Below are 16,523 nucleotides of genomic sequence, written 5' to 3' on the forward strand. Positions count from 1 at the left end.
GGCCTAGTTATTGCCACGAGAAATGAAGCCATCACATTATATTATTATAAGTTGTACCCTGCATACTCACATAAGGTTCACTGAAGCGCCAGGACATACGAAGCGAATGCACTAATTTGGAACAGGGTGATGGTGGCCAACTTGTCGGAAGTATCAGAACTGTTGGGGCATGAGCAGGCCCCCATCTCACTGCTTAACTAGAATAACTTCTGAACAAGTTATTTCGAACCAACTGCAGTAATAACCCCGACGTGGCCCACTCATGACAGAGCTAAAGAGCTGCTGAGATACATTTGGCGTATCGACGGTGAGACGGCGCCGGGTTACTCCTTCGGCCTTAGTTTTCCGTTAGGGTCGTCGTCTAGCCCTGAAGAGGGACAAATCACAGCCCATAACCTTGTCTGCTAACCCATCAGGCTGGGTTCAGTCCCTTTTCTCCCTGGTTCTTCTCGACTGGCGTAGACTAATTGTTGGAAGTTGGAAAGATGTGTTGGAAGGTACGGAGTAGAGATGGTTGTGGACTTGTGATGTATGGGATCGACCCGACGATAGGTAGAGTTTCGGCTTCTTCCACGGATCCACTCAATCATCCGCCGCCCCATTGTTTGTTCGGTTTGCGCGCAGATTCCCCGACCAGAAAATCATGCTCACGCCGGCCAGACCAATCGCCATAGATCATATTCCTCTTTTCTTTCTTCGAACCTTCACCCTCTGCTTCGTGCCGGCCATACCGTCTGGTATCTTCAGGCCAACAGCACCTCATCTCGACCTCTGGCGCCCATCTCCCGTCGCGTCAAACTCCAGCGCTTGGTGGGGAGTTCCTTCTACCATAGCAAAAGTCCGGACCCAGTTATGTCGGCAATCCTCGCGCGTACCTGAGAGTTCCCATCCATACTATTTGTATCCAACCCCTTCCTCCCCGACCGCAAGCCGTTCACCTTCCGTATCTGAGACGGTACTTGTCGCGACGGATACAAGGATCAGATTCTCGACTATATAAGCCCGTTACCACCAGCGTCTGATCCGTGTGTCCTCATACCATGTCCGAACCTACCCCCGCTGGAGCTGCCCTGAGCAATGGCTCCGAGAGCACCAGCACACCAAATGTCAATACTGGAGACAACGCGTCAGGGGTAAGCTTTTCTTCCTAGAATCGAGCTTTTCGTGCGCTGATATATCCCCCCTCATCTCTAGCTCTTTGAAACCCTGCAAAGCCATGTCGACGATATCCGTTCTCTCCTACAATGCGGCGTTTGCATCCGACCACTTTATGAACCCTACACCCTTGCCTGCGGACATACCTTTTGTTATAGTGTCAGTATTGCCAATATCGACGACACTCATAAGTTTAGGCGTCTAACCTTTCGCTCTAGTGTTTAACATCATGGTTTGTCGGTGGGAGGCACAACAAGACATGCCCGGACTGTCGAGCACCGGTGAAAGCGCAACCTGCTCCCGCATACTTGGTAAGCCCCTGACATCATGCTCATTTCTGATTCGATGCGCAATAGGCACTAACTGAATTACTCAAGGTCCGCGCTGTAGTTCAAATGTTCACAAGTCGCCCGGAGCTGCTTGATAAGGGCGAGACTACAGTCGAACACCTAAATCATCAACGCGAGGAAGCGGAACGACTGGAAAAGGACAAAACAAATACACACCCGCGGGAGGGGGGACTGTTCCGTGGTACGTTCAACAAGAAGATTCCAGTCGCGCAACCTATCGTGGACCTCGAGGACAATGTTGTGCGTTGTCCACGTTGTTCGTGGGAGCTAGAGGAAGATGAAGGGTGTGCACAGTGCGGATATCGACAAGATGACGAGTCTGTTACTGGCAGTTCGGGCTGGAGTGAGTCAGACGAAAATTCCGAAATGACGGACTACTTGGACGACGATGATGAGATTGAAGATGGATTTGGAGACGCGGACGAATATGGTTGGGACCCCAACCATGACCACTTGCCCCTTGATATACAACCTGCCGACATAGATCAACTTTATCGTCAATGGTATGGCCTAGCTCCTGGCGACCTTCCGGGTATGCGTGCAAATGGGCCTTTCCGCCGGCAGAACCATTATGACTGGCCTTCTGGAATTTCGTCAGCTCTCGAGGAAGATAGCGACATGGATGAGGAGGATGAGGATGCGGACATGGATTCGTTCATCGACGATGACTTGGAACATGATGATTATTCCGAATCTGACCGATCCACGGTAGTTGGGCGGCATGAGATCTCGATCACCCACACTATCGGAACTGACCTGTCAACCTTTGATGAGATGTCTGAGGAAAGCCTGGACGAGGAGAGCCTGGATGATGAAAGTCATAATGACGACGACGATGATGATGACGACGATGAGGATCCGATTCTGCCGCCTGCAGGTGGCATGCGGCGCAATCGCATCCAAACCTACCGAATACAGTCGAGTTCTCCATCTTGCGAGAATGGGACTTCTGGTACAGTCTCAGGACGCAGTGAATCCAGATCCCAAGCAGGATCCCGCAATGATCGACGGCTCCCACAGCAAGTGTCCGCCGGGTCTACTGTTATGGATGCAATCAGCGTGGATGACGATTCTGACGAAGGCCCCGTGCGACCAACTAGGCGGACAAGAGACAGGGGCCATCGCCGCCCCTCAGCCTACTAAAGCGCTCCGACATCTCATCTACGATTCCAATGACGATTGATATTACTTCCTAATGATCCATTATCTGCGACTTCCCCTGATCCTGCGGTGCTAGTTCACCCATCCTTGAGACCCCAAAAGAAATTATACCCTTCTATATTAGGCCTGCTACATACACACGAACAACCGAGCTGGCGATTTGATCTACGACCACGGAGAAAATACGAAGTCGTGTTCTATTCTACTTGCATCATCCCCGCGACCAAGGCTTAAACTTCCCTCCCAGGCCACTTGAAAATACCCCTGTTTTCAATCTCTTGTCTCTTGCTGCTCATTCAGTACCTTGGGTAAAGGTCGTTTCCAGGCGACGTTCGGTTTATTATGACAATTCTGTTTAAGAGCACTTGTATCATCAAGCATCTTATGGCATAGTCTTCTGTTACTCTTCTTCTTTCCCGCTTTACCATCATTCTAGATTGCAGGAAATGACAATCTCATTGATTGAGACAATACATACCAAAACTTCCCACACTGAATATGTGAACCATGACCAAGCAGTAGTTACTAGTATATCATTAGAATAGAATAGAACACCCATCCTCCACCCTCTCAGCCACGAAAACCCCAAAGCCAGCCTACAACCATACTGCTACCAAATTCCACACTGCATCCTTCCCCGGCCCGCCCGGCATGACATACTAGGACTACCACCTGTGACCTACCCCTCCCCAAATTCCAATCCTAACCGCGCACATTCGCGTGCGCGCGTCACGGCATTTAGTACTACATGAATAGCCCTTAGTCCTTCCCGGCCAACATACGAGTAAAAACTTACTGCGTATGATCATAAACCATAGTCGTAAATAATAATAATAGTAGTAGTAGTAGTAGTAGTAGTAGTAGTAGTATTATTGAGCTAAACTTAGTAACTACGTATGCAGCATGCCCCGCCCAACTCGCGGAGTCCACTAAATAGTATCTAGCCTAGGGCTGTAGGCACTAGGCAGATATCCCTATCCGCCTTCAGTCTAGTCGCCGGCTTTAGCGCCGGGGAATTAATGAACCCGTTAGCTAGACAAGCTAGACTTAGTGGCCTGCAGGGGACAGGGTCGTTGTCACGCTCGGCGCTTATGTTGTGGGTTGAAGGAAGGAGTTGTCGGTACATATTGCTGGCTTTGTTGGGGTTAGTTCAGTTGGCTTGACTTGGTGAGGGGGTGGATGTTTTGTGATGAGTAGTAATAATACTAGTAGTAGGAGAGGAGTCATTCAAGAAAATTGTCATGTTCAAAGTATATACATCGTACAAAAAAACCGGCTAAATCACGGAGATTAGAGAGATAGTAGAACAGAAAAGTACCTCGTCTAATGCGAACTTTTGAAAGCAATATGCAGAGACCACCGGCCCGGGAATAAAAGATACATGCATAAAATAGAAGGAGATATAGAATGCACAGACGCCTTGTTTTCACTACATTGCATACAGCCGTCCAGCGCCGCCACCAAGATCAGTTAGTCAGTCAGCGCCTCGATTTGATCATTTCGATTTTTCGGAGATGAATGGTACTTCGAACACCACGGCGCCGTTCCGACCGTCTGCGGTGGGGCCGTCATGGAAGTTGTTGGAGAAGCATTTGAACCTTGCTAGCCGATGTTCCTTGCCAACAGCGGCTACGATGCAGAGCCCATGTTGCTCGGGCGCAGACGGCTTGTTGTTGGTCTTGGACTTGGACTTGGGTTCCGCTGGCGCTTGGCCTGGTTTGACGGTTTCCGCACGACGCTCGAATACGGCAATGTCGTTGATAACACCCTTGACCAGCGGTTCGGCTTCCTCCTCGGCTTGCTGGGCCGGCGCACCGTCGACTGCCATGTGATCCGGGCTCGTCGGTGTGTCGAAAGCGAGGGTCTGCTTTAGTTGCTCGGATGGGGTATCGGGAGTAAGCGGGATGCTAGATCCTGCTCCGATAGGGCCCAGGGCAACGATAGTCTTTTTATCTTCCGAGATCTTCCAGGCCCGGATGAAGCCATCCCAGCTGCCACTAAGAACGACGTCTGTGCCTGGAAGGGTAGTCAGAGCGGTGATCCAGCGGGGCATGCGCCGGAGGTGACGGGAGTTGTGTGCTGCGGTTTCCTGGTTGACTTCCGAGGAGAGTTCGTCCAGTGGAGGTAAGGGGTCGAGGCCGTGTGCGTGAGGGATCGTGTGAAGCGGCTTCTTCTTGTGAACGGACCAGAGAGAGATGGAACCTGAGTCCGATCCCGTAACGAAGTGGTTAGGAGGTAACGGCGCTACACAATCAATGTTGTTCTCTTGATAGGAGGCGCTCTTAGAGCCACCACGGAAGATCAATTGGGATTCCTCGATAACCTTCCACAACCTGGCCGTGCGATCGCGCGCTCCCACACTGACACACTGATCGATGGCCATGGCGGCGACGGACGTAACATGGTCTTGATGTCCGAAGAGTGTTTCAACATAGGCATGACCGGCTGTACTCAAAGACCAGGTCTTAATGGTCCGGTCATAAGAGCCAGAGAAGAGCTGCTCTCCGGAACTCATGGTAGATATATGACGAGCGAAGGCAAGACCACTGACAGCGTCGCGATGTTGTGTGAAGGTCTTCAAGGGGGTAAGAGTCTCCGCATCCCAGACAATGAGTTTCCGGTCATGTCCTCCCGTGGCTACAAATTTTCCGGACGGCGACACTGCGACAGACAAGATGTTCTTGGTATGGCCATGTTCTTCTCCCGTCTCCGCAACCTTTCGCAAGCCCCGCACAAACCTGACCTGCTTTGGCTTCTTCCGTTGGGGCGCTGGGGGACGTTTAGAAGTTTCGTTTGTCGTGGGAACCGTGGAGGTGGGTGTGGCGAGTTCCCATTTGATCAAGGTCTTGTCCTTCGAAACGGTGTAAACGTACGGCGCGTGGACTGCAATTGACGTAGTTGACTGCGTATCTGCCCGGAAGAAGGTATGGGAGGCCGTCGAGAAGGCCAATTCGGAGGCGATCTGACGATAAACGCGTCCTTTGAATTCATCCTGCAGTTCTCGTCAGCTCTGCATGTAAAATGCCCGACCAGCCGAACAGGAGCGGAATGGGTTGATGGATACGTACAACATCCTCCTTCAGCCTTTCTGCGATCAAGTCACGATCGATTTCGGCAGCATCAAAGCCATAGTCTTCAACCTCATCCCGGACATTCTCCAAGTACCGCTCCGCAAGCTTCAATCTCCGGTCTCCGGCTGTCTCTCCCTCGTCGGAATCCGAGCCACTTTCCTCCTCCGACAAACCTGATGCGCCACTGAGCTCATCCTCATCGATGTCACTTCCCGAAACCGACGGCTCCCTAGTCTTCTTCTTGCCACTCTTTGCGCCCGCATCTCCGTCTCCATCGACACCTCGTTTCTTAGACGCGGGGGCGCCGGCGCGGTCTTCTCTCTTGCGCTTCCGCTGCGAAGCGGGCAGGGTGAAAAAGGACGACATCACCCAATGTAATTGACCGAAGCTCCGGGAGTGGAAAACGGGCGGTAAAAGAGGGTCTGGAGGGGAAGAAGGCTCTGGCAAATTGGCCGATGCGATGGAGATACTCGGTTTCTCACTTTTTTCTGCCGGTGGACCGTGCAGGCGGAAGGCGCATCAACTTTACGCCTAATTGCTGACTCAGCGCGGAGCTCAGGCCTAAGGCAGTAAGGCAACAAGAGCCGCAGCTCCAGGCAGTCAAAGCTCCGCGCGGCCAACGATGGGCTCTCGACTGTCATCTTCCCATCACCTCTTCCATTACCGCCCTCTCTTTCATCTTTCCTTTAAAATAATCACACCCTGAGAGACTACAGACATGTAAGCACACCGCAATTTAAATTGATGGACACGACGCTCACTCATCCTCGTTCACAGGGAGGTTCTACTCGGCATCACTGGCAAGGACTTCGTCATTCTGGCGGCCTCCAAGGCTGCCATGAGGGGCCCCACCATCCTCAAAGCCGAAGATGACAAGACAAAGCAGCTGAACGAACACAATCTTATGGCCTTCTCCGGAGAGGCGGGAGACACGGGTTCGTCGCAGCTTCCCCAGTGATCGGTGACGCGGAACAGCTAGGACCTACATAGCTAACCCGGAGCTCAACTAGTACAATTTGCGGAGTACATCCAAGCCAACATCCAACTATACACGATGCGGAACGATACCGAGCTGGGTCCGAATGCAGTTGCTAGCTTTGTTCGGGGAGAAATGGCGCGGAGTCTGCGGTCTCGGAATCCCTACACTGTCAACCTCTTGCTGGGAGGTGTCGATCCCATTACGCACAAGCCTCACCTATACTGGATTGATTACCTGGCATCACTGGCTCCTGTACCATATGCTGCTCACGGATATGCACAGTAAGTGCGGGCGCTGGGTAACAGCGGTCCCAGCTGTTGGGATTCTCACTAAATTGCTCTAGATACTACTGTCTGTCCACCCTCGATAAACACCACCACCCCGACATTTCGCTCGAAGAAGGAATGAAGCTCTTGGAAATGTGCACAGACGAGTTGAAGCGCAGACTACCGATCGATTACAAGGGGGTATGTTACCGGAATCATAGGCCCTGGAGTGCGAGCGAGTACGGGTAGCTGACAGCTTCTAGGTTCTGGTGAAGATCGTGACTAAGGACGGCGTGCAAGAAGTACCATTCGATAATAACAGGATTGTCAAGAGTGCCTAATGTGATGTATCATACCAATGATTGTCTAATGTTTTCGGTTTCACGGGACTTGGGTTTCAAGAGAAGATCGGTTTGCATGGCAGGGTATTTTCCATGACTTTGACCGAGACATAGTCTCTCCTATTATTTAGCTAGGTAGAGACAATATCAATGATTTCTCGAGAAGTCGCCTTGTCCGTAATGTCGTAGCACTAGCGCACCTAGCTTGATGCCGCCGGGTTGCGATTCCATGATGCCGTATGTAACCAAGCACCTTATGACGCTGTGCGGGTGTTTGGCATGTTTGCACCCGGCGGTTTGCATCGCGTCCTTCGCAGTTTGAATCCCGCAACCCCAGCAGCTTCCCTCACAAATCTCGCCATTCTACACAGTCATGATGTCGAAGAGACAAGCTGAGCTGTCGCTCGAGGAAGAGCTTGCAGCAGGCTCCCCTGCCTCGAAGAAGGCGCGTGTGGAGGATGAAGAGCTGTCGGAAAACGATCCGCGCCGTGGAGCTTTGCCGATTCGCCGGGCGACTGGACAGGAGCTTGAAGAACATGAGCGCAGCGGACAGAATATACTTGCGGCTGCCGACCAGGAAGGCGAAGAGCTAGCGGAAGCAGCGCAAGATGGAGGCCCCGAATCGTCCGATGTTGATGCTGATGACGACAAACCGGTTATCGCGGCCCCGAAACGTCAGAGCGCCCCCATGGAGGGCTACAGCGACCTGTACCTCGATACGATCAATCGTGAGATCCTCGACTTCGATTTTGAAAAGCTATGCTCAGTCAGCTTGTCGAACATCAATGTATACGCTTGTCTTGTGTGCGGCAAATATTTCCAGGGCAGAGGACCGAAGTCGCATGCTTATTTCCATGCGCTTGAGGTTGGACACCATGTTTTCGTCAATATGGGTACCAAAAAGGTCTACGTTCTCCCGGAAGGATATGAGGTCAAGAACCAGAGCTTGGATGATATCAAATACGTGGTGGACCCGTACTATAATAAGGATGAAGTGATGAAGCTGGACAAGGAGGTTCATGACGCATTCGACCTAGCAGGAAATCGTTATAGGCCTGGTAAGACACTCAGGTCGTTTATGTTGCTAAGTGCAATGTGCTAATATCCCCAGGCTTTGTTGGTATGAACAATATCAAAGCCAACGATTATCTGAACGTGGTGGTCCAGCTCTTAGCTCACGTCTTCCCCATCCGCAATTACTTCCTGCTGCACGAATTCCCTCAACCAGGAACGCCTCAATTAGCCCTCCGTTTCAGTACTCTAGTCCGAAAACTATGGAACCCCAAAGCATTCCGCTCACATGTATCTCCACACGAACTGTTGCAGGAGATCGCTCTCCGCTCATCGAAGCGCTTTACCCTCACACAGCAGTCCGACCCGGTGGACTTCATGTCCTGGTTCTTAAACAACCTTCACCTTTCTCTCGGAGGTTCCAAGAAACCATCCAAGACCCCTACAAGCGTTGTCCAAGCCGCATTCCAGGGTCACTTGAGGATCGAAAGCCAGGCTATTACAGCCCACTCAGATACCCAAAACGCACGTTTAGTGTTCACCGAATCTGGCTCCATCAACAGCCAAACGACACCCTTCCTCATCCTCACCTTAGATCTACCACCCACGCCTCTCTTCCAATCCGCCAACCGGGAATCTATCATCCCGCAAGTCCCACTGACCACCCTCCTGAACAAATACAACGGAATCACCGCCTCCGAAAAACTCGCCCACAGAGTCCGGCACAGGCTCCTCCACCCCCTTCCTCCGTACCTCCTATTCCACATCAAGCGCTTCAGCAAGAACCGCTTCGTCTCCGAACGAAACCCCACAATCGTGACCTTCCCGTCCCCTCGCTCATTAGACATGTCGCCATATGTTGAGCCGAACCCAGAGATCTGGCCGCCAGGCGAACCGATCCTCTACGACCTCGTCGCAAACATCATTCTCGACCCTACTGTCGCTGCCCCAGGTGCCCACGAGGAAGCCGCAGCAGACAAAGGAGTCAATGCAGCTAGTGGAAAAGCCTCGTCAGGGGCTGGAGCAGGAAGCGAGAAAGTCTCCTGGCTTGTTCAATTGCATGATAAAGCTATGTCTGCGGAGAATAGTCGGCTTCAGAAAGAACATGCTGGCGAGCAGCGTGGACCCGAGTGGCTGGAGATTCAGGATCTGTTTGTGAAGCGGGCCGAAACCGAGACTCTGTTCACGAAGGAGGGGTACTTGATGGTATGGGAGCGTCGGAAGGTCCCTGGCATGCCGAATCGCAAAGGGAAGAACCCGGCTAAGTGATACCGGGATGTCTTTGGATGTGAAGTCTTGTCAAATATTCCTTGTTGAATGGCCCCGATCGTAGGCCTCGCAAAGGAGGGGCTACTGTATAATTAAGAATTTACGACGATGATAGAATCAATATTTCTCCCGAGTTATTTTTGGTCTTGCAACTATAGCTCATACTAAGTGATTCTGTTAAGGTTACTCGGTCACTAGGGGCTATAAAGTAATAACATGATACGAGAAGGATTAAGTGACGGTGTCCATTATGTCCAGTAATATGTGCAATGAAGAGAAGAGCGACGGCGGCTGCAAAGAGCCACTGTCTCAAATGAAAGTAATGTGGCTAAAAGGCCATCTCAGGATTTTATAGCCGGCAGAAAGATTACAATCTTCATAGGGTTCCCCAGCCGCAAAACCTTCTTCCGATCTTGATGGCGGCACCAGATATGACACCCCAGACAGTGGCATTCACGGCAGCTTGTATTCCAGTTATGAGGGCGATCTTTCCAAGGTATGACAACATGTCTGATCGTGGTGTCAAACTCCAATCTCCTAACCCTCGGACATCAGCTCGGAGAGCGGTAGGAGCGTGAGTAGACCGCAGATATGACGCAGCAAGGGACCGCAGGTAGAGGGATTCGAGGGGTATGAACATAACGTTTGTTAGTATAGACGCTAGATGCGATGCTAACGAGTCGACAGGGTGAGAGGAGAGAATGGTCACCCGATTTGCAGTGGCGGTTCCACTAGGTACCATATTTTGACGAATATTAGGGTCGGAAATTCGGGGAAATATCTCGGAATCAAAGTCATTCTCATGGGCTCGCTCTGCTTCGGGTGATTGATGAAGTGTGTCACCAGGTGATGGTTCCTCTATGCTCTCAGGCAGGATATTCACCGGATTTGACGTAGGAGCTTCAGCAGGTGGCCGTTGTGGTTCGAGACTTTGAATGTTACTCGGAGAGGCCGAGCCAAGGTTGTCACTGATAGGCATAGGCGATGCGCTCGTGGTCATATTGGAGAGCCCATCACTATCCATATTATCCGAATTAACAACCGTGGTTAAATTCCTGCCCTGGTTGGACAAAAGGCTATCAAGGAATTCAGAAATCGTTTGCCCGTCTACCACCTCGCCATTGGATGGGAGTTGAGAGGCTTCATTTTGAGGTCGTGCAGTTGCCTGTCCTTGGTTCTGAGGGCGGCGGTTTCCCAAAAGCTCCAGCTGCATTGTGATGACATCGGAATTTTGATGGATAAGAGAAGCCCGGACCCGGGGTGAAGCTGGAGAAGAGGTCGCAGGTGATGATGGACGGGAGAAAAGCGTATTTGACCGCGAGTTCCGGTTATTCTCGCCTGCATCACCACGCCGTGACTCTCCGTTTGGTAGAGCTGGCGAGTTGTCGTCTGGTGGAGGTAATGTCCCTGCCCTCCGTAAAGGAGCCATTTCCGCGAGGTCGCCACTACTCATTTCAGTTGGCGACTGAGACATACGGTTTTCCTCATTGGCAAGGACTTGGTTACCACCGAAGCCAGCTCCTAAATCAGCTGTTTGATCGATCGAGCCTCGATTTGGAGTATCAGAACGTGTTGGGTCATGATGGATATGCCCATTTGTAAACGGGGACTCGGATGACCGTCTTCGTGGTCGACGGGTTCTGGATTGCCGCTCATGCTGCAACTGCTCTATGCTTTGAGGAAGGGACTCCAGCCACTCTCGTCTACGACGAGCGTCTGCTGCTTGCTCCGACGCTCGTGCCGTGCGCAGTGATTTGAGGCCAAACCAGGATAGCACCCATGATCGAAAGAAGCCTAGCTCGTACATCAAGTCTTCCGTGAAGGAGAGATTACTGCGACGGTTCTCTTCCTCTGATCGACGTCCGAGAGCTGGCATCATCCAGTCGATAAGATCATTGTCGTACGCCACTTTCACAGAGAGTTCGTCCGCGTAGATAGGCTTGGGCAGTCTTCGCCGAATAAATCTATAAAGCCTTACCTCGATTACTGGGCGTAGACATACCGATAGGTACACGAGTAAAGACGGGGTTTTTAGAAGGCCCAGTAGGAATCCGCTAAGAGACTCGATAGACAGGTCTGTGGGTAAATTGGGTAGCTGCATTGAAGCTAGCTCTCCAAAGGGCAGAAAGAAGCGTATCCCGGGCATAGAGTGAGCAGGAACGATGTGAAGGGATTGTAAGAGGGAATACATGTACGTCTGTATCGCCAGGACCAGCATGGTTCCTCTTCCCCTATACATGATGTTAGAAGATGGTGAAAAGGTTGGTCTGGGATTCTTACGCTGAATATACGACATTCAACAATGCCCGTATAAGTCTCGAGCCCACGTCATCTTCCGGGAACAAATTCTGCAAGAAAGCAATTAAACGTTCCAAGGGGTGATGTCGACAAAAGGATATGCATGTAGATACAGCCCATGCTGGGATCCCGGCAAAATAGAAGCCCCATATTCCGTAGGCAGAGCGCTCAAGACGGACTATGCTCAACAGGGGCAGCCGCGTATAGCTCTTGAAGGTCTGAGGTATATGGTTAGCCCATTGTCCCATTGCTATAGATTCCATGACTGCATATAGGGCTCTCACCTGTACCCGACCCAGAAGAGAAGAGGTCCACCAAGAACCAAGGAAGATTGAGACTTGGTCCAGAGTGGCCATAACCAAGCCATAGTCGTTTTCCGCAGCTATGATATCGAGCTTCTGCTGTTCGCTTGGGCCACTAACATTACCATCTTCGCTGACAACAATCCCCATTGTGGAAAGGATGTCATTCTTGGCCCTACGGAGTTCCCTGCCAAAGGACTTAGATTGGGGGTTGATTGGATGGCCTCTTTCATCATAATGCTGGACGTATCCGTCCGCATGTAAGCCTGATACTGTCCGCTGTGTGACATTTCCTGGGTTCACCGCAGAACTCGCAGGGCGCTCAGGAGCTTCGTAAGGAGACCGGCCCTAGATAACTGTTAATTATTCAGTCATTACAATAGATGGCAACGCGTAAAATGAAGGCGAGAGGGTAGAGGCATGACAGCCCGTTTTAAGATTAGGACACAGGTGGGTATGAAGACGAGACCTGCAGATATGCCTAGAAGGGGGATCTCATTCACGTTGATTGCATATTACTTCAGGAACAGACTTTCGCGTAGACAACAAACTACATCAGATGTGTCCCCACTCGCAGCTGAGCATATACAAGAAAAGAGACATGAGCCTACCAGAGCCAGCCGATTGAGATATGCTCGCCGCCCCATCGCGTGAGCATGTCAACAACGTTCATCGAAAAGTAACCGCAGTGGGCATTTCTGCCTTGATGAAGATATCCGAGACCAGCAAAAGCAACTCGATGGGTTACGAGATCGATGGTGGTCCTGCCCCAAATGGTAAGTGTCAGTCATGTAAGCGGCTCCGGCGTCTGAAGCGGCTAGATCACGAGCTAGCGGGGTTCCACCAGCTCGTCAAACAAAGCAAACATCTCGAAAAAAGACCCAAAAGTTTCGGTGCGACGGCGACTCGGACGGCGGTACGCAACTGCCATTTTCTTTGAAGGCGCGGATTTGTTCTGTCATATGATGGCGCGGTAGATTTCTAGACTTCTGGTTGTTGAGAAAATTCCCCCATCATGTCCAAAGCCGTGGTTAAGACGACCTTCGAGGCGTCTCGAACTCTTCGTCCCATCTACACCGGAGGAAGCACTGCGCTGGATGCTAGTGGTCGTCTATTGGCGACTTGCATTGGCGAGGATGCTCTCGTCGTCGACCTTGAGACCGGCGACCAAGTTGCCAGCCTTGAAGGCGTAAGCTTCTCTCATGCATTCAGAAGTCGCAAATAGCTAACCCGGATGTTCTAGGATGGCGAAATAATCACTAGCTTGGCCAGTATGCAACTCTCCCTCTCTCTTACTTCCCTTTCCTACGCTAGCTAAGAGGTATGTACTGACTGCGCTTAGTTTCTCCATCGGCTTCGCACGTCGTTCTCTGCTCGCGCTCGATGTCCATGCGCATCTACTCTCTGACTCCTTTTGATGAAAACACACAAACCGTCGAGGCCAAACTAGCTAGAACCTTGAAACCTCACACAGCTCCCGTCGTCACCACAGCGATCGATCCCACGGGTACTCTCCTAGCAACTGGCGCTGCGGATGGTTCTATCAAGGTTTGGGATATTCGGGGTGGATACATCACGCATACTTTCCACGGTCATGGTGGTGTTATCTCGGCGCTGTGTTTCTTTCAAGTACCTTACCAGGACAACGACAAGGCATCATCAAAGAAGAAGAAGAAGGGGTCCAAGGGCAAGAACCTTGACTCTGATGAGGATGAGGACATGGATGAAGTAGCCGATTCGATCGGCGCTTTCCGACTCGCTTCAGGTGACGAGGAAGGTATGGTCCGCGTCTGGGATTTGAATAAGAGGAAGCCCATCGCATCGTTGGAATCGCACGTCTCTGTTGTCCGGAGTCTTTCGTACTCACCCGCAGAGAATGCGCTGCTCTCTGCAGGCCGCGACAAGACTGTCATTGTGTGGGATGTGCGGACTTTCAAGACGCGCCGTGTTATCCCCGTTCTTGAGAGCGTGGAAGCAGCTTGCTTCGTCGCTGACAGCGGATTGTGCTTGGTGGGAGGAGAGAACGGCCGTTTGCGTGTTTGGGACTGCAACCGCGGAGGAGAGGTTACTCACGAGCAAGAAGCTGCAGCCGAGTTCGAGGCCGTAGTGGCGATTCAGTATTCCGCGGGCATGTCATTCGCAATGACTGTGCATGCTGACCAAACCATTCGACTGCACTCGCTTCAGCCACTCGCCGACTACAAAGCTGGGTCTACGTTTGAGCCGCTGCCGGTTATTAGGCGCATCTCCGGCAACGATGATGATATTATTGATCTTGCATATGTCGGTCCCGATCGGTCGATGCTTGCGTTAGCTACCAACACCGAAAGCATAAGGGTGGTTTCAGTTGGACCGTCCGAGGATAGGCCAGCTACCGGAGAGGGTGACTACTTTGGTGCCGATGTCACACACTTGGAAGGTCACGACGACATCATTATTTGTATCGACGTTGACTGGTCAGGTCACTGGCTTGTTACCGGCGCAAAGGATAATACTGCACGTCTTTGGCGGCTTGACCCCAAGAATTCCTCTTACACCTGCTTTGCTGTCCTCACTGGACATGCAGAGTCGCTCGGTGCCATCAGTTTCCCCCGAGCTCCTCCGCCAGTCAACACCCCTGCTCACAACGACCCCTTGAACCATCCCCCTGCTTTCCTGCTCACAGGATCTCAAGATCGTACTATCAAACGATGGGACACGGGTAAATTGGCTCCTCTTAAGTCTTCCAAACCTCACAACCCCAAGGCCGTGTACACACGCAAAGCCCATGAAAAGGATATCAATGCTCTGGATATTAACCCGACATCGACATTGTTCGCATCCGCGTCCCAGGACCGTACTGTGAAGATTTGGTCCATCGAGGATGGCTCCGTTGTGGGTGTCCTGCGGGGACATAAGAGGGGAGTATGGTCAGCACGATTCGCTCCTCGTGGTACCCCTATCCTCACCTCCGACACGGGAACGAGCACAAACCGAGGCATGATTGCTACTGGATCGGGAGACAAGACTATCAAGATCTGGAGCTTGTCGGACTACAGCTGTCTTCTCACTTTCGAAGGTCACACGAACAGTGTGCTCAAGGTGATCTGGCTGCCACCTTCGGACTTGTCTACCAAGGAGGAGGATGAAGACGAAGCAATGACACATAATGCAGTTGCGCAGGCGAAACCTCTGGTTGCGTCTGCGGCCGCAGATGGCTTGGTGAAGATTTGGTCCCCTTACAGCGGCGAGGTCGAGACGACTCTTGACAACCATGAAGACCGTGTCTGGGCTCTGGCCAGCCCGACGCCATCTGGCTGCCGTGACGACGTTCTGTCCTCATCTACCCTCTCACAAACCTCTCCCTACGGCCTTGCCTCTGGTTCTGCCGACTCAACTGTTACCTTCTGGACAGACACGACTTCGGCCACTTACACCGCTACAGTAAACGCCAACTCAGCTCGTATTGAGCAAGATCAACAGCTTCAGAACTACATTCGCGCCGGGGCTTATCGCGAAGCCATCACACTTGCACTTCAGCTCAACCACCCAGCCCGGCTACTGTCTTTGTTCACTTCTGCGATAGATGCTGCAGAGGACCCAACAGCGACCGATTCCGAAGCCAGCGAGCGTGCCAACAGCCTAACTGGCAACCCCTCGATCGACGAGGTTCTTCAAACTCTTGACCCGGAAAACCTCTGTACACTCCTTCTCAGACTTCGTGACTGGAACACGAACGCCCGAACATCCAGAGTCGCTCAGCGGATCCTGTTCGCTTTGTTCCGCTCCTACCCAGCTTCAACATTTGTCGAGCTTGCCACCTCAAGCATGGCGAAGCGTCGCCGCGAAGGTCGCACTTCAGCAGGCATGAAGGATATCCTGCAAGCGCTGGCCTCGTATACTGACCGGCATTACCGCCGTGTCGAAGAACTTTCCGACGAAAGCTACCTCGTGGAATGGGTTCTTGCAGAGATGGACGGTGGTGTGGGACTCGGGGGCCTAGGCGTTTCTACCCCGTACGACCCTTACAGCAGTCTCCCTGAAGACAGTGTCCCAGAGCATGAAAAAGACGTGGTCATGCTGGGGGTATAGGAGAACCCAAGTGTGGATAAAAATAAGACTTTTGAATGAGACTATGTACAAATAGACCCAAGTTAATCTGCATGATCTTTGCAAATACCGTGTGTATGTTGGCGCTTTCAGTGGGAGTACTTGTTCTGTTTTTGTTAGGAGACCAGCATATAAAAAGTTCTTCCTTTTTCCAGATGATACTACCTGTTCTGAATTAGAGGCTGTTGAGGCAGTATTTTACATGGCTATGAGATCTGTTGTCGGTATTGA

The 16,523-nt window shown here is 51.7% G+C and overlaps 6 protein-coding genes across 6 annotated transcripts; 4 read left to right on the forward strand and 2 right to left on the reverse strand.

The window, feature by feature from the left end:
* Window positions 1–1,040: 1,040 nt before the first annotated feature.
* Window positions 1,041–2,989, forward strand: BO79DRAFT_246699 (uncharacterized protein; the record flags this gene model as incomplete). Its single annotated transcript, XM_025685590.1, has 3 exons — window positions 1,041–1,133; window positions 1,374–1,466; window positions 1,533–2,989. The coding sequence occupies 3 exons, from the start codon at window positions 1,041–1,043 to the stop codon at window positions 2,646–2,648; spliced, it is 1,302 nt and encodes a 433-aa protein (XP_025537507.1). The 3' UTR covers window positions 2,649–2,989.
* Window positions 2,990–4,005: 1,016 nt separating this feature from the next.
* On the reverse strand, window positions 4,006–6,154 carry BO79DRAFT_176864 (ribosomal RNA-processing protein RRP9). The gene is made up of 2 exons (XM_025679878.1): window positions 5,735–6,154; window positions 4,006–5,658 (listed from the first exon to the last, which is right to left on the reverse strand). The coding sequence occupies exons 1-2, from the start codon at window positions 6,101–6,103 to the stop codon at window positions 4,162–4,164; spliced, it is 1,866 nt and encodes a 621-aa protein (XP_025537508.1). The 5' UTR covers window positions 6,104–6,154; the 3' UTR covers window positions 4,006–4,161.
* Window positions 6,155–6,383: 229 nt separating this feature from the next.
* pre1 (proteasome core particle subunit beta 4) lies at window positions 6,384–7,444 on the forward strand. Its single transcript, XM_025681356.1, has 5 exons — window positions 6,384–6,457; window positions 6,515–6,672; window positions 6,748–6,997; window positions 7,060–7,183; window positions 7,246–7,444. Coding segments are annotated over exons 1-5 (612 nt in total). The 5' UTR covers window positions 6,384–6,455; the 3' UTR covers window positions 7,324–7,444.
* A 235-nt stretch (window positions 7,445–7,679) lies between these two features.
* BO79DRAFT_198605 (ubiquitin carboxyl-terminal hydrolase family protein) lies at window positions 7,680–9,708 on the forward strand. The gene is made up of 2 exons (XM_025681357.1): window positions 7,680–8,381; window positions 8,435–9,708. The coding sequence occupies exons 1-2, from the start codon at window positions 7,697–7,699 to the stop codon at window positions 9,601–9,603; spliced, it is 1,854 nt and encodes a 617-aa protein (XP_025537510.1). The 5' UTR covers window positions 7,680–7,696; the 3' UTR covers window positions 9,604–9,708.
* A 271-nt stretch (window positions 9,709–9,979) lies between these two features.
* Window positions 9,980–12,922, reverse strand: BO79DRAFT_198610 (uncharacterized protein; the record flags this gene model as incomplete). The annotated part of the gene is made up of 4 exons (XM_025681358.1): window positions 12,815–12,922; window positions 12,186–12,551; window positions 11,884–12,119; window positions 9,980–11,834 (listed from the first exon to the last, which is right to left on the reverse strand). The coding sequence occupies exons 1-4, from the start codon at window positions 12,848–12,850 to the stop codon at window positions 9,980–9,982; spliced, it is 2,493 nt and encodes an 830-aa protein (XP_025537511.1). The 5' UTR covers window positions 12,851–12,922.
* Window positions 12,923–13,127: 205 nt separating this feature from the next.
* BO79DRAFT_176876 (U3 snoRNA-associated protein UTP13) lies at window positions 13,128–16,375 on the forward strand. The gene is made up of 3 exons (XM_025679879.1): window positions 13,128–13,392; window positions 13,447–13,474; window positions 13,546–16,375. Exons 1-3 carry the CDS (start codon window positions 13,219–13,221, stop codon window positions 16,272–16,274), a joined length of 2,931 nt encoding a protein of 976 aa, XP_025537512.1. The 5' UTR covers window positions 13,128–13,218; the 3' UTR covers window positions 16,275–16,375.
* The last annotated feature ends 148 nt before the right edge of the window (window positions 16,376–16,523 follow it).

This window comes from Aspergillus costaricaensis (genome assembly GCF_003184835.1).
Source record: "Aspergillus costaricaensis CBS 115574 unplaced genomic scaffold BO79scaffold_24, whole genome shotgun sequence".
Classification (NCBI taxonomy): Eukaryota; Fungi; Ascomycota; class Eurotiomycetes; order Eurotiales; family Aspergillaceae; genus Aspergillus; species Aspergillus costaricensis.